Below are 17,103 nucleotides of genomic sequence, written 5' to 3' on the forward strand. Positions count from 1 at the left end.
TTTTTTTCTCCTTAGAATACCATTTCATTTTTGCTCTTATTTTCTTATAATTTATTTATCAGTATTTCATTTAAATTTAGGGGCTGCATTTAAATTGTATTTACATTTAAATTTGTATTAATATTTTCATTTAAATTTGTATTGATATTTTAATTTAAATTTGTATTGATATTTAAATTTGTATTAACATTTAAATTCATTCATTCATTCATTTTCTACCGCTTATCCTCACGAGGGTCGCGGGGGTGCTGGAGCCTATCCCAGCTGTCTTGGGGCGAGAGGCGGGGTACACCCTGGACTGGTGGCCAGCCAATCACAGGGCACATATAGACAAACAACCATTGTGGAATTGAACCCTGGTCTCCTAGCTGTGAGGTCTGCGTGCTAACCACTCAACCACCAAATTAAATTGATATTTAATTTAAATTTTTATTGATATTTTAATTTAATTTAATTTTTTATTAATATTTAAATTTAATTTAATTTTTTAAATTAATATTTAAATTTAATTTAATTTTTTAAATTAATATTTAAATTTAAATACAAGGAGATTTATTATTAATTCTGACTTTATTGCCATATTAGGGCTTTTCCCACAACCCATTTTTCCAAAAATGACAAATGTATTAATTGATGGTTTTCTTGCTCCTCATAATACTATGACTCCAGAAAATGGTCTATATTTCTTTCATATGTATGTCAATTCTATACTAGCCATATAAATGATATAATTCATGTATAATGCAACAAGAGGCCCAGAAAAGGTACTCTTCCTACGCCTTGAAATGCATATTGCAGTATTTGTCTTATTTTGTATAAAGAACTAAATGATTATTATTATGTATATGTGCATTTAACAACAAAACCTGCAGGACATGAATGCATGGTGGAGGACGTTTGCAGCTGCAAGTGTGGCTGAGGACACCCCCGCCCCCCCAGCCCCCCCCCCCCCCAAGCATGAAGTGCACAGCTGCCAGGAGGCTGCAAGTTATGTTACAGAGTAGCGTGCACTACCGTACCTCCTTCTTCAAACAAGCCACTCAATCATTTCACTTTTCTAGCAAAGCAACGCTCTGACAAAGTCCAGACTTCTCTACACCAGCCGGTCTCACCCAGTGATGACATCATGGAAACCAGAAGCAGAAGAAACCGGGGGCCCGTTTTCCAAGCGGCAACAAGAGAGGGGTGAGATTATTACCATTTTTGGGCACGCTCGCTCCTGACACAAGCCCAACCCAAACCACAGCGCTTGCTCAGATTCCACGCAGCTTTTCTTCCCCATTTTTGTCTCTCTCTTCAAACCTGTGTGTGTGTGTGTGTGTGTGTGTGTGTGTGTGTGACCTCCTTTTCCTTCATTTCTCCACAATCACTGCATCAATCATATCATATTCATATCCATCGTAAATACTCTATATAGCACTTTTCCACCTACAAGACACTCCCGGCGCTTTAACACTGTCAGCACATTTAGCTACTGATGACACAGCATCAGGAGCACCTGGAGTTCACTATCTTACTCAAGGGCACTTCCACATGATTACGGCAGGACAGAGGACCCAACCAACAACCTTCAGGTTGGGGGACAACCACTCTACCACCTGAGCCACATCATGTGCTGTGTATGTAAATTACAATGAGTTGTTATTCATGGACGGCCCAGACTTCCCTATTCCCGGCCACTTCGTCCAGCTCCTCCCGCCGGATCCCGAGGCATTCCCAGGCCAGTTGGGAGACATGTCCTGGGTCTTCCCCGAGGTCTGCTACTGGTTGTACGTGCCCTGAATACCTCCCCAAGGGAGGCCTTCAGGGAGCATCCTAACCAGATTCCCAGTCCACCTCTCAATGGCTCCTGTCAATGCGGAGGAGCAGCAGTTCGACTCCGAGTCTTTCCCCGGATGACAGTGCTTCTCAGCTTATCTCTAAGGGAGAGTCCAGCAACCGTGCGGAGAAAACTCATTACCCACGGTCTTGTCCTTTTGGTCACTACTGGTAAATTGAGAGCATTGCGTTTTGGTTTAGCTTTCTCTTCACCACAACGGACCGATCTCGCGTTCCAGCCTTCCCTCATTCGTGAACAAGACCCCGAGGAACTTAAACTCCTCCACTTGGGGCAGGATCTCATCCCCGACCTGGAAATGGTATTCCACCGTTTCCCGGGCAACAACTATGGACTCAGACTTGGAGGTGCTAATTCTCATCCCGGCCGCTTCACACTCGGCTGCGAACCGATCCAGTGAGAGTTGAAGGTCACGGATCGATGAAGCCAGCAGGACCACATCATCAGAGACCTAATCCTGCAGCCACCAAACCAAAAACCCCTCAACGCCCTGACTGCGCCTAGATATTCTAGGTGACAAAGGGCCGCCCTGGTGGAGTCCAACCCTCACTGGAAACGGGTCAGACTTATTGCCGGAAATGCGAACCAGACTCTGACACCAGTCATACGGGAATGACTCCCCACAGAATTCCCAGAGGAACACGGTTGAATGCCTTCTCCAAGTCCACAAAAAACATGTAGACATGTAGTTGGGCAAACTCCCATACACCTTCAAGGATCCTGCAGAGTCTAGAGCTGGTCCACAGTTCCACCACCAGGACTAAAACCACACTCCTGAATCCAAGATTCGACTTTCGGATGGATCCGCCTCTCCAGGACCTATGAATAGACCTTACCAGGGAGGCTGAGGAGTGGGATTCAACAATAGTTAGAACACACCCTCCGGTCCCCCTTCTTAAAACAGGGGACCACCACCCAGAGGTACTGCCCCCGATGCCCACGCGATGCTGCAGAGCCGTGTCAAACCAAGACACGCCCACAGCATCCAAGGCCTTAAGGAACTCCGGGCGGATCTTATCCATCCACCCTACCACCGAGGAGCTTTTTGACTAGCTTGGCAACCTCGGCCCCGGAGATAGAAGACCCCACTGTGGAGTCCCCAGTAAATTACAATGACTTGTTATTCATGTGCTGTGTGTATAAATGACAATGAGTATTGTTTGCCAAAGTAAAGTACAAGTGATGACTACTTAAAATAAGTGTTGAGTACTTTAAATACTACCTATAGTATTCACATCTAGCCTAAAAAGTACTTTTGTCTTTCAAACTAGCTGGGATAGGCTCCAGCCTCGGAGCAGATGACTGCTTCCAATTGGGGGGGGGGGGCTAATCCTATCCTAGCTGGCGGGGGGGGGGTTGGTGATTGAGTAAATGCATCCTAGCATGGATGGCATCTGTTGCATGACATGGTAAAAACTGTGAATGTAGTCTACTAAATACTTCACACGTCACATGTACAAGTACACACGGTGTGAAGACGACGCATCAACAACAACACCAATCCCGGAAGTGAGGCTCACCTTTCGCTGCTGCTTCTCCCAGGCGGGGTCCAGGAGCAGGTCCCGGTCCCAGTCGTCCTCCTGCTGCATATAGTCATTGTCGTCCTCGTAGTGGTCCATATCGGAAGTGTGTGTGTGTGTGTGTGTGTGTGTGTGTATGTGTATGTGTGTGTGAGCAGCTCAAAAGCTCAGTATGTCTCGGCTTCGTTCGTGTTTCTCCGCCGCCGGTTCTCTCAGCACCCTTCTTCTTCTTCCCCTTCTCCTCCACCTCGGTGCGTAGGGGGAGATTCGTTGCGATGGTCCGCCCCCGGCTTCCCCTGCTGTCTCTCTCCCTCCCTCCCTGTGTGTGTGTGTGGTTTCTCAGCGAATACTCCGCTGGATCAAGTCGGGTGTCGATGTGCGACAGACGGTAAAAGAGAAGAAAAAAACTTTAATAAAATCGATGTCCAACTGGTGAATGTGATTGGACCCCTCCGCGAAACGCGCCCGCCTTCTCGTCGCTGATTGGCTAACCTGACCGTCATGGGGGAAGCTTTTAGACAGTACCAAAGTGTGATTGACAGTTTGCTCGAAGCTAATTAGCCTGACTTCATTGTAGCAGAAGGTTCAATAAACGGCTTTGTAACGAAACATTTAGCAGGGTTCTTGTGGAGCTAAACACCGACAGATAATGCTATGCATTTGTAAAAGTACGGCTACTGGACACTTCATTAGCTACGCCTAGCTTCAAGTACAAGTCTGTTAACGTTGTAATAACCTGACAGTAAAGGGAAAATGTATTTCAATTCAGTACGCTTACATGCACTAACATAATAAATGATTGAATTTGGGTAAAAACAGTTTTTAAACACATATGGAAATGCCCCAATTAGATTGTGTTTGGCATTATAAAAGTCAAATGAAAATACTGCAACGAACTCTTAGCGTTGTGGTGTTGATGTTCAGTATTCTGATGCTCGTGAACTCACCTTGCTATTGTGATTTTATTGGATAAAACACAGGAAGTGTGTGCGAGAGAGCGCGAGAGCTAGGAGATTTTTTTTACTGCTAACAGTAGTACAGATCACTACACGGAACAATGTTATGTAAATCAGATGACATTTCCAAAATAAAGACATACATTTACTAGAATAAATAATTGTTGTATCGTCGTGTTTAAACCATGCCAAAGTTTCAGATCATGAGGTTTGCGCATTTAGAAAGTATGGGATTGCTCTAAACGCTCGGTTTGTTTTTCTAACACCGACGTCACTATATATTACTTTTATACATTACTTTCTATCATATCATATAAATAAAGTATCTATCTTGGATTTATGGATTATCAGATTTGTGATGGCTTTTCATGAACAGTGATAGGGTAGCTGAGATTATGTCGTCAGATCTTGGTTCAATATAAAAAGTATCCTTATTTGTTTTTTTCAATGGTGTCTGGCAATTTCGCTTATGAAATAACCCACCAAGACATTACATATGTCAAGTATGGTTATTGACCTTTATTTGAATTATAATAACGATTACAGTACGTGACGTCGCAGAAGCTGTCGAATTTGCGAAAGAAGGAAGTGACGTATTTATCGCGCATGCGCCGAGCCGATTGCATTTCCGGTAGGGAGCTAACTGGGCTAGCAACGAGTGGCTAACAGCCAACATAAAACGACACCGCGGTGGATAGCAGGTTAGCTTCACCGCGCGTTAACCATGGTCAATGTAAAGAAGCGGAAAGGTCGGGTCGTGATCGACTCAGACTCCGAGGACAGTGCCAGCGACGATAATTTAGATCAGGTACGGCTGCATTTGTCCGGCTCGTGTGTTGACGGATCACTTGTGAAGTTGTCCACACTTAGATGTGAAAGCGAATGTCTGCTAGCTCATTGCGCTGTTTGGCCTCGCTCGGGGGAAATGAGGCCACTCTTGTTCAACCCCCAAACTCTATATTCACTAGGTGAAATAAATAGTTGTCTATTTGCTGTCTGTATGCTGACATTTGTCCACAAAACAACGTACATTGCGACAGAGCTAGTGTCTAACATTAGCCAAGTAAGTCGTGCTAACGCTAATGTTATCGTAACGTACTAACGCCGCCATCACTTAGCATGTCAGTATTTACGTTAGCTGCTGTATTTGCTGCTGTAGCCCAGATATGTGTTGTGCCATGGCTATGTGATGTGTTTGCAATGCACAAACTGAAGCCGGAGTGGCGCGGTGTCTTAAATAGGCAACCTTATCGCCATTGTGACGTCACCGGGCTGGCGCTGATATTCTATTTTGGTGGGGCTGCGCTAACATTAGCATGTGAGCATGTTAGCAAACAACAACAGCAGCAGCCCCCGGCTTCAGAAAGCCTACGTGACAGCTACAAACGCACTTTTGCATTTCACTTCATGCAATGTCATGCAGGGATTGTTTTGCTCTCATACCTCCTCCACCTGCAGCTAAAGGTGGTGCATGTAAACACTTTAGTCTGCACCAGCATGCTTTAGGGAAAGGAGTTCGTCTTATTTAACGAGCAAGTTTGTCCAGTGGAACCTGTTGTGGTGCCTTGATATGAATATGAATCCCTTCTAGAAGGTCCAATTCTAACCAAAATTGACTCTTACCAAAGCAAATTGTCCCATTGAAAATTATGTAAATCTGCTGCAAAAATGTTAACACTGAACACATCTTATAAACAATAATTATAATTTGACATGCAAAAAAGATAATTATATAACAATAATTAAATTAGGTTCATGGCTGCAGTGAAGGAGAACATGAGAGAAAGAAGAAATTAAATAATTACATATGATTGAACATTTAGTTTTTATTTACTTTTATGTAGTTTTGTTGGAACTTCCCACAAAACCACCAATTAACAAAATAAACACATTATTCTGCCACAATTTGCAAAAATGAAAACATAAAATCTAACAAAATATTAATGTCATAGAAGCAATAAACATGTACCTTGCCGTTGAATATAGAAAATGAAAGATGTTTGGTGGAATTGTATTGGTGACAGTGCCTTATGAGTTGTGCTGTGGTTGACTCAATATGCAATGGTAAGCTGCATGCTTATGTTTTGTTGTTGGAAGCTGAATCACCAAGTGTCACCCTCCATGCATCGCCGGGTTGATGTATGCATTACATACCTCTGTAAAACTTTGAGGTCTTGCACTGTTGTCTCGGGACAGTCCATGGCCCTTTTCTTCTGTGCGGTCCATGTGTTTGGTACATGGTGTATCTCTCTAGCACAGCAAATCTTGTAAATAGTGCCTGCGGTCCACAATGCATTGTGTAAGCATATCACAAGACTTCAGTGCATGATCCAAGATGGTGGCGTAAACAAACCAGATGCCAAACAAGCTGGCAATGCAAATTTCAGCAAAAAATTTGGTTGTTAACCGAAAAAGCATGCTAACCAGGGCGGACGTTAACCGAGGCACCGTTGTACTTGATGTACAACCATGTAGATGGTCTGTTCCAGGGTCAAACTGTCACCATCCTATACAGGCAATTTTTAAAATAACATTTTCTTTGTTGACTCAACCTGATGATAAAAGATAAGAAGTTAACCACTATGTAGTAAAACTTTAAACTAGGGATGCATCTTGGTATGGTACCAATAACCCATCTTTTTTATTGTTTTTTAGGTATAAATCATGAAAATGTAGATGTCAGTATGAGGACAGGAACTAATTAGGATTTGTTATTAATCCTAATGAAACACCATAAGGGGGGGGCACCTGCTGTGACCCATCAAGGTGTACTTTATTGGGGCACGGAGGTCATTGCCAAGCTTTTGCATGGTTCAGATGGCTAATGAGGTATTTTGTGTGCACTATGGGTGGAGCATTTGGTACAACCAGTATGTAAAATGTCTGACGGTGAATGTTTGTTTACAAGTCAGCTTAGGGCTATATTGTCATGACATTACATTTTTTTTGTTTATTATGTTAAAACATTTTCTCTTCATATTTTGACTTTATTCGTGTAAAATTACTGCTGATTTGTGTATTTTTGCACAATCAAATTACGTTTAGACTGTGCCGTGGACCAGTAAAAAAGTGGTGGGCAGTAAACGGGTTCATTGAAGCTTGAAATGTTTATTTTCCCCTTTGCCATAAAAGTTACTTGAGTTTACCCACCTGTCCATCATCTCCTCCTGCTCCTCCAGGAGTTACTGTCCTTGGCAAAGAGGAAGCGTGTTGACTCCGGCGAGCAGGAAGAGCCCGTGAGCAAACCTGCTGCGTCAACAGACTCGGAGACGTCGGACAGCGATGATGAGGTAGGATAGTCTGGGTAGGCTGCGCTTTGTTGTGTCGGTTCATCAGCTGTGAAAGTGTGATGCATCACCTTATGTTCATCCAGTGGACCGTGGGAGGCGCCAAAGGCAAAAAGAAAGTGAAGCCAGGGAGGGGTCCAGAGAAGAAGAGCGCCACCAAGAAGAAGGTGCATAAATCTACAGCTTCTGGAAGCTCAGATGGAGACAGCTCAGGCGAGAGCTCGGCACCAGAGGAAGGTACAGATTAAACCACTCATCTTTTTTTTTCCAATACTCTTGGACCCCAGTCTGTCAATATGATTGTTTTTCAGAAATATTGATATTTAAAAATAATATTGATATATCACCCTATTTGATGGTTTTAGTCCTCAGACAGTCTAATGGTCTTCCCACACTTCTGTCTTCATCTCAGGTGAGGTGTCCGACTCAGACAGCAACAGCTCCTCCTCCAGCTCGGACTCCTCGGAGGACGATGTCTTCCGGGACGGTTATGACGACGACCTGATGGGCGACGCCGAGGACCGAGCTCGGCTAGAGCAGATGACGGAGAAGGAGCGAGAGCAGGAGCTGTTCAACAGGATTGAGAAGCGAGAGGTGCTCAAGAGACGGTGAGACTCCCATTCCCGGAGGGGGGCGGGGGGGGACAAAGACACAGAGATGTGTATTCACACCGAGATTGTACTTCTTTTTCAAAGATTTGAAATCAAGAAGAAGCTGAAGACTGCAAAGAAGAAGGAGAAAGAGGAGAAGAAGAAGAAGCAAGAGGAAGAGCAAGAAAAACGGAAGCAATCTCAGGTTCAAGACACGCAAGTGGTGAGTACCATGTTTACAAATATCATAACCAATCATTTATGGCGGTTTATTAGTTTTCATTTTTCACCGAGTAGGATTCCTTCTTTAGAAATGGAATATTTTGGTTGTTACAGCATAAATGACATGTTCACCACCTCCGAAATACACCTTTTTAACATGATTAGAGCCCTCTAGACATGAAGTAACACCCCTATAGTCACCTTTACACTCCTATTGGCCAATATAGTAGACATAAGACGGAGAACCTGTTCACCACCTCCTAAATAGACATTTTAACTAGTGCTGTCAAATTATCAAAAAAATAATCAGATTAATCATGCCCCCCACCTCAAATGAATTAATCATGATTAATCGTCATGTCCCACTATGTCTGAAAGATGCCCATTTTTACCGTATTTTTATTGAAAGACAAATTATAGGACATGATTATGGATATCTGTATGTATTAACAGTGCCAACATTTTAATCTAATGAAGAGATGGCACACATGTCTGAAAAATCTATCTACCTAACACGGCTTTATCTAATTCTCGCCTGAAGTCAGCTGGGATAGGCTCCAGTATAGACCCGCGGCCCTAGTGAGGATACGGGCCACAGAAGATGGATGGTTGGTTCATTTAATAGCAGATTATTTGAATCAGACTGGAACTGTTTTATTATTAGCAACGAGGAGTTGCGTTCAAAAACACCACGTCATCACGTTCAAGATGAATTCACTTGTTTTGAGTGAATTTTATGGGATTTCGAAGCATCACTAAATGCAGTACTGAGCATTAAGAGTTACAAAGTGAGCGCCAAGAATATCCATTTATTGTTTTTGTTTTTGCATTTCTGTTTTAAGTCACCAACCTTTTTGAAACAGTTACTTCTTGGGTCCTGATGAATGTCAAGGGCTACCACTTTGATACACAAATACTCAAATAGCCAATTAAATCTGTTCAACACCTTCTAAATACACTTTTTAACATGATTGGAGCTCTCTAGCCATGAAATAACACCCCTATAGTCACATTTACACTCCTATTAGCCCTCTAGATGTGAATAAAAATAAACAATTAGCGCCTAAAATATGAGTGAATGATGACTTTGCATTGAGTGTTTCATCTTGAAGACGTCATTTATATTGGTCGCACGCCACAATGGTGAAGACCTGTCACTGTGTAGAGATTCCAAAATGAAGCACACTTTGTCACACAGCAGCACCAGCATGCATGAGTTCCTACAACTGGATGCAATTGGACCACACAGACAGTCCCATTATAATGGGACTAAGGCGGTGATGCCGGAGCCTACATTTTAGTAGCGTAGAGTTTTGTTTTTGACAGTGGTGACATGAGAAATGAGGAAAAGAGAGTTTATTTGTGAGAAGATCTCACCCCACCTCCCCCACCGTATTTCTAAGCAAGGGTGAGCGGGGGGTCCATATGTGATGAAAGCATGGGAAGTGGGAATTGAATGCGAAATGAAGTATGCAGAACATGACTAAGAATGTACCGGCATACGCAGGTGATGTCCCACAACAAGGAGAGGCGGTCCAAGCGGGACGAAAAACTGGACAAAAAGTCCCAGGCTATGGAAGAACTGAAAGCGGAGCGTGAGAAGAAGAAGAATAAAACAGGTTTGTACGAGTCTTCCCGGTGTCAGTGAAGTGGTCCTGCTGTGCTGAGTGAGGCTCTGTGGTCCCACCGAGCAGCAGAACTTCTGGCCAAACGAGAGCCCCTGAAGACCAGCGAGGTGTACTCCGACGATGAAGAGGAGGAGGAGGAAGATGACGACAAGTCGTCAGTGAAGAGCGACAGGAGTTCGCGTTCGTCGTCGTTTGATGACGACGACGAGTGAGTGTCGCCGCTGAGTTTTTCTGCGTGGCGTTCGGCTTGTTCGGCTAACTTGTTCTGGTTGCCGTGTCCCCGGCCAGAAAAGAGGAAACGCCGCCAAAGTCTCAGCCCGTTTCTCTGCCGGATGAGCTGAACCGGATTCGCCTGTCCCGACACAAGCTGGAACGCTGGTGCCACATGCCCTTCTTTGCCAAGACCGTAACGGGCTGCTTTGTGAGGATCGGCATCGGGAACAGCAGCAGCAAGCCGGTTTACAGGGTAAGCTAGACCTAAGTCGTTCATTCATTTTCTACCGCTTTTTCCTCACGAGGGTCGCGGGGGTGCTGGAGTCTATCCCAGCTGTCTTCGGGCGAGAGGCGGGGTACACCCTGGACTGGTGGCCAGCCAATCACAGGGCACATATAGACAAACTCACATTCATACCTATGGACAATTTGGAGTGGCTAATTAACCTAGCATGTTTTTGGAATGTGGGAGGAAACCGGAGTACCCGGAGAAAACTCACGCATGCACGGGGAGAACATGCAAACTCCACACAGAGATGGCCGAGGGTGGAATTGAACCCTAGTACACAATCAAGTCCTAGCTTGAAATAAAGTTGCAATTTCTCAGAAAATGAGGAAAAATAATGTCCTGATAGTTACATTAAACACAGCAGCAGGCTAACCCAAGCATCTTACTTGTTTACTTCTTACTTGGAATGTGGGAGGAAACCGGAGAAAACCCACGCATACACGAGGAGAACATGCAAACTCCACACAGAGATGGCCAAGGGTGGAATCGAACCCTGGTCCTCCTAGCTGTGAGGTCTGCGCGCTAACCACTCATCCGCCGTGCAGCCTCATATAAATCATTCATTCATTTTCTACCGCTCCTCACAAGGGTCGTGGGGGTTGCTGGAGCCTATCCCAGCTGTCTTCGGGCGCGAGGCGGGGTACACCCTAGACTGGTGGCCAGCCAATCACAGGGCACATATAGACAAACAACCGCCCCTGATTCTATTCAGTGTATTGATAAAGTGCCAAATCCCAGCAGCAGACATCTCGCGGTACTTTGACACATCAAGGTTACACTCATTAATGAATACAGACAAGCAACCGGAGCACCACATGGTCACGTATCTTGCAGAATCGAACCCCAGCTCCCACAAGGGGAGGCCCCAGTTGGGGTCCTACTCTCTATTTAAAAGTCACCTAAACCCCTACGTCTTTACTAACGACAGACACTCCTATGTCTTGCAAAGGTTGCTGAAATTGTGGACGTGGTGGAGACGGCCAAGGTTTACCAACTGGGATCGACACGGACAAACAAAGGATTACAATTACGGTTGGTAAATGGTTGGAGTCGAACAGTGGAACCTCGTTTAGCATACGCTCCGTTTAGCCTGTCTGTTATTTCTGTTAACCCTCCTCTTGTGTTTTACATTTTCATGCATAAAAAGAATCACATAACATTTGTTTATTGCAAGGCTTTTTGATTTTGTCAGGAAACTCTTATTTCAACAAAATAAAACCCCCAAAAATAGTTTTTACTACATCTGCCTATGATGTCATCAGTGTTTGTTTACTGTAATGGCTTGCTGGAAAGGATGAATTGCATCTCGATGATTTCTAATGGCATCGGCATGAAGACGCTAGGCTAGGTTCCACTGTATTGTAGTATGCATGGCGTAAGCTGCAAGCCTGACTGTCCTTTTACACGCTCCCCAGGCATGGCGGCGACACGCGTGTTTTCAGGTTGGAGTTTGTATCAAACCAGGAGTTCACAGAAAACGAGTTCATGAAGTGGAAGGAGGCGGTGAGTGGACGACGATGTTGACGACGACGACAGCGGCGGCGTTGTGTGGCGAGGTGGTGCTGACTCCTTCCGTGCTGTGCTATGCTATGCAGATGATTGTCGCCGGGATGCAAGTGCCGACGCTGGATGAGATCACCAAGAAGGAGCAGTCCATCAAAGAAGCCATGAACTACAAGTTCAACGACAAAGACATCGAGGACGTGAGTCGCTCATTGCCGCGCGCCCGCTGCGCTTCGCTCCTGACTAACACTCTCTGCTCTCCACGCAGATCGTCAAAGAGAAAGACCGATTCCGAAAAGCACCGCCGAACTATGCCATGAAGAAAACGCAATTACTTAAGGATAAGGTCAGGAAATGATTTTGGAATATCGCCAGTCCTTATGTGAGACATGAACACAGATCTTTTTCTCTTTCTAAGGATATCCCAACAGGTAAAAGAGGTCAAAAAAAATGAAATTTGGTACAAATGTCAATCATGATAGTCCGCACAAAAAAGTCTCAAGAACTCGTGTTACAAAACAAACAGGAAGTCGTCCATTTTGGTTTGATTTTGCTAGCTAGCATTGCCTCAGGATGTTGGTGTTGATGTAACGCTAGGTGTCCATTTCCTTTCTATTTTGTTCAATCAACAAAATACTACTGTTATCACAAATGTACTACCTGCCCACAGCATGGATAGAAAACAACAAAACCTTATAGGAGCTATTTTAATAGGTGTGTCCCATTACTTACATCGATTAGCTGCCTCTTTTCTCTTGTTTCTATATCTTTACAAGGCACAGAAAAAGGAGTGTTCATGTCTTACGGGAGGATTGCGGATGATTCCCGTAAAGGTCTACTTTTCCATTAAAAACGCTTGTGTGTTCTCTTCCACTGAAGGCCATGGCGGAGGAGAGCGGCGACGGTGACAAAGTGAAAGTCATCCAGGACGAGCTGAACGAGCTCGAGGAACGGGCCGAGGCCCTGGACAGACAGAGGACCAAGAACATCTCTGCCATCAGGTTTGGCTCACAATCTGACAGGCTCATGCATGCGCTAGCAAGTATGACGTAGGACGTGTGTAGTAGGAACAGGAAGTCTTTTTCAAATCATTATCCATCCGTGCAGCTACATCAATCAGAGGAACAGAAGCTGGAACATCGTGGAATCGGAAAAGGCTTTAGTGGTACGTGGCCTGGTGATCAAACGTCACATGCTGAACTTGATTTCGTCCTCTTTAAACGCTGGCTTCTTCTTGCAGGCCGAAGGACAAAACTCCAAAAACCAACAAATGGATCCTTTCACCCGAAGGCAATGCAAACCCACTATGGTGTCTAACGTAAGCTACATGAATAATATCTACTCTATGGATGATAGCCTGGGACTGTAATAGCCTAAGACCGCTCACACACGTAATAAAACACGTGTAGCACATGCCAAGACACACCTCATGTTGGCGACAGATGGAGGCAAGGTAGCAACACATCAACATTAGTCTAATACTAGTCTCTTGAACATCCAACATCATCTTTGCGCAAATAATACACATAAAATAACACCCCTATAGTCACCTTGCACTCCTATTAGCCAATATAGTAGACATAAGAGAAAATAAGACAGAAAACCTGTTTACCACCTTCTAAATACACTTTATAACATTAGAGCCCTCTAGACATGAAATAACACCCCTATAGTCACCTTTACACTCCTATTAGCCAATATAGTAGACATCGAAAGAGAAAATAAGACATAGAAAACCTCTTTACCACCTTCTAAATACACTTTCCACACTTTAACATGATTAGAGCCCTCTAGACATGAAATAACACCCCTATAGTCATTTACACTCCCAATTATCCAATAGAGTAGAAGTAATAATAGAAACAGGACTTAGAAATCCTGTTAACCACCTTCTAAATGCCCTCTTTAACGGGATTAGAGCTCTCTAGACATGAAATAACACCCCTATAGTCATATTTACACTCCTATTAGCCAATATAGTAGACATGTTAAGAGAAAATAAGACATAGAAAACCTGTTTACCACCTTCTAAATACACTTGACATGATTAGAGCCCTCTAGACATGAAATAACACCCCTATAGTCACCTTTACACTCCTATTAGCCAATATAGTAGACAGCATAAGAGAAGACAAGACATAGAAAACCTGTTTACCACCTTCTAAATACACTTTTTAACATGATTAGAGCTCTCTGGAAATGAAATAACACCCCTATAGTCACCTTTTCACTCCTATTAGCCAATATAGTAGACATCATAAGAGAAAATAAGACATAGAAAACCTGTTTACCACCTTCTAAATACACTTTTTAACATGATTAGAGCCCTCTAGAGATGAAATAACACCCCTACAGGATGAGGTCAAACTGGTTCCACATTTAGCTAATGCCCTGACATGTTGCCTGATTTCCTTGAATCAAGTATCTTCTAGCCATGTATGTGTGAAGAATGTGTTTATTATTGTAATAGCCATAAAACATGTTAGTCCACACAGGTCTAGATAGAAGATGCTATGCTCATACGCTGCTGGATGTGGTCACAGCTAGTGTTGCCATATTATCATGATAGTAAAAGGATGCTTGTCTGTGCTCCCCAAGGCCAGAGACCCGTCGGTGCACGCAGCCATTCTCGCTCACCTCAACCAGAAGTACGGCTCTGGCTCCACGCCGGATACCGCCACACCGGAGAAGAGCAAAGAGGTGACGGAGAGCATCCTTTTCATTCACACGCCCCTCTCATCTCCTCCATCCATCAATCAATCAATCGTCTTTCACCTTTGATCACAGGGACCCACTGACACCAAGGACAAGGACGTACCCAAACCAACCACTGACCTCTCTGAAGACCTGTTTAAAGTTCATGATTTTGATGTAAAGATAGACCTCCAAGTTCCTAATGCAGGTCAGTCCACCTTCTACATACACTTCTTTATCATTAGAGCCCCCGACACATGACATAACACCCCTATATTCACCATTACACTCCCTATGTACTCAAAACCTCCTGTGGGGTTCCCCATGGGTCAATCCTAGGACCCCTATTCTTCAATCTGTACATGCTCCCAGCAGGATTTTCAAACTGGTTGGGGGGGGCCTACCATGAACACACTCTACGCTATTAGAATGTAGATGGCCACAGTACATGTCTGACATGGTAGAGCCACGTCAGCCATCTTGGGCCCTGAGAAACTCAGGTAGTGGTCTCCTGTGGTTGGATTGAAGTCCTGTACAGCCATTGGTCTGTCCTGCCCCCCACAGATAGATTGTAATCCTGTACAGCCATTGGTCCGTCCTGCCCCCCACAGATAGATTGTAGTCCTGTTCAGCCATTGGTCTGTCCTGCCCCCACAGATAGATTGTAGTCCTGTACAGCCATTGCGCCCCCCACCACAGATAGATTGAAGTCCTGTACACCCATTGGTTCCCCCACCACAGATAGATTGAAGTCCTGTACAGCCGTTGGTCTTTCCTGCCCCCATAGATTGTAGTCCTGTCCTGCCCCCACAGATAGATTGTAGTCCTATACAGCCATTGGTTCCCCCCTCACCACAGATAGATTACAGCCCTGTGTGTGTTCTGGCTCCAAATGGATGCTACCAAGCTAACCTTTGCCCTCTGCCATACAGAAGCCAAGTCTCTGTCGGTCAGCTCCAACGCGCTGCCGGTGAAAGACGGCGCCCCCCGCAGGTCACTCAACCTGGAGGACTACAAGAAGAGGCGGGGTCTCATCTGACTTCGCACCACCACCACAACCACCACCTTGAATACCACACTGCATGAGGAACAGGCCGTGTGGGGGGGGGGGGGTACGACGACAGACTTTTTAATCAGAAGCGAGGACATACTGATCAAGCATATTTCTGAAAGGAAACATGAAATATCGTTTTATTCTTCGTATCTATCCCCTTGCAGTCCACTTTTGTGTTGTTGAAAGGTGGATTATGGCCGTGAACAAGGACACTACAGTCTACACCACATTGTTGATGTGTGTAATCTCTGAGCCATGTCCTCCATATTTGACAAACCTTCAACGTCATCTGGCTTATCCAACGGCAGATTCCTGAAGAAATGGTAGATTTTTTTCTATGAATGGATGTTGCTTCATTCCTATTGTCTATCTCTGGTCAGGTTGCTTCAAAGGAGAGAGGGAGCAGCTTTCATTTGTTCTTGTCAATAGTCAGTTCCTGTATTGGTGTGGCATGCCGTGTAAATATGCATTTTGGAGTGAAAATAAAGAGGCACTGTTTCATACATTTCCTGTCTTCATTCACGCAGGAATCAGCCAATGGAAGCTTGTCCTGTAAAACGGGACATACAGGTGGTCTAAACACACAGTGGGACCCGTGGAGTCATCACTTGGGTCCAACAGCGGTTTGACTCGTACACACGTAGATGCTGCATTTGACACTAAACCGTACCCGTACCCCAACGTCGCCGCCATATTGGATGTGTCAAATTAAAGTCAATGGACGTCCATGCCGTGCATGTGCGAGGACTACGTCACTTCCTCTTTTAGCTCATTTTTACTACAGTGCTGTGGTAGTTATTTCAATGTATGAAGATAAATTTAAGAGTGACATGAGTAAATTAACATGCTAACAGTCATCATGCTAGCACCTAGCAGGACAGCCTCAAGTCCCAAAAGTGTCCAGGCAGTCCAATAGTGTCCCCACATCATTCCATGTATTTGCCTTTAGACATGAGTAAATTAGCTAAAATGCTAACATGCTAACAGTCATCATGCTAGCACCTAGCAAGAGACCCTCAAGGTTAGAAAGTGCCAAGGTTGTCCTGTAACATCCCTACATCATGCCATGTGTGCATTTGCCTTTAGACATGAGTAAATTAGCTAAAATGCTAGCATGCTAACAGTCATAATGCTAGCACCTAGCAAGAGACCCTCAAGGTTAGAAAGTACCAAGGTTGTCCTGTAACATCCCTACATCATGCCATGTGTGTATTTGCCTTTAGACATGAGTAAATTAGCTAAAATGCTAGCATGCTAACAGTCATAATGCTAGCACCTAGCAGGACAGCCTCAAGTCCCAAAAGTGTCCA

General features: G+C 44.4%; 2 protein-coding genes across 5 annotated transcripts in view; one reads left to right on the forward strand and one right to left on the reverse strand.

Moving 5' to 3' along the window:
* actn1 (actinin, alpha 1) overlaps positions 1-3,844 on the reverse strand; it is a 28,009-nt gene extending 24,165 nt beyond the window's left edge. For 3 of the 4 annotated variants that reach the window (XM_058057202.2, XM_058057201.2, XM_058057197.2), the window contains exon 1: positions 3,358-3,844. In XM_058057202.2, the coding sequence (XP_057913185.2) occupies positions 3,358-3,456 (99 nt within the window). In that variant the 5' untranslated portion in view covers positions 3,457-3,844. The remainder of the gene's footprint in view (positions 1-3,357) is intronic. The other variant, XM_058057200.2, reaches the window with a different exon arrangement.
* Positions 3,845-4,951: 1,107 nt separating this feature from the next.
* rtf1 (RTF1 homolog, Paf1/RNA polymerase II complex component) lies at positions 4,952-16,296 on the forward strand. Its single transcript, XM_058057204.2, has 18 exons — positions 4,952-5,121; positions 7,493-7,603; positions 7,687-7,837; positions 8,013-8,208; positions 8,296-8,413; positions 9,920-10,031; positions 10,107-10,248; positions 10,329-10,506; positions 11,492-11,574; positions 11,958-12,045; positions 12,138-12,245; positions 12,314-12,391; positions 12,925-13,046; positions 13,153-13,210; positions 13,286-13,363; positions 14,644-14,745; positions 14,833-14,947; positions 15,672-16,296. The coding sequence occupies exons 1-18, from the start codon at positions 5,038-5,040 to the stop codon at positions 15,776-15,778; spliced, it is 2,031 nt and encodes a 676-aa protein (XP_057913187.1). The 5' UTR covers positions 4,952-5,037; the 3' UTR covers positions 15,779-16,296.
* The last annotated feature ends 807 nt before the right edge of the window (positions 16,297-17,103 follow it).

This window comes from Doryrhamphus excisus, linkage group LG19 (genome assembly GCF_037039965.1).
Source record: "Doryrhamphus excisus strain RoL-2023G ecotype Guam linkage group LG19, RoL_Dexc_Guam_v1.1, whole genome shotgun sequence".
NCBI lineage: Eukaryota > Metazoa > Chordata > Actinopteri > Syngnathiformes > Syngnathidae > Doryrhamphus > Doryrhamphus excisus.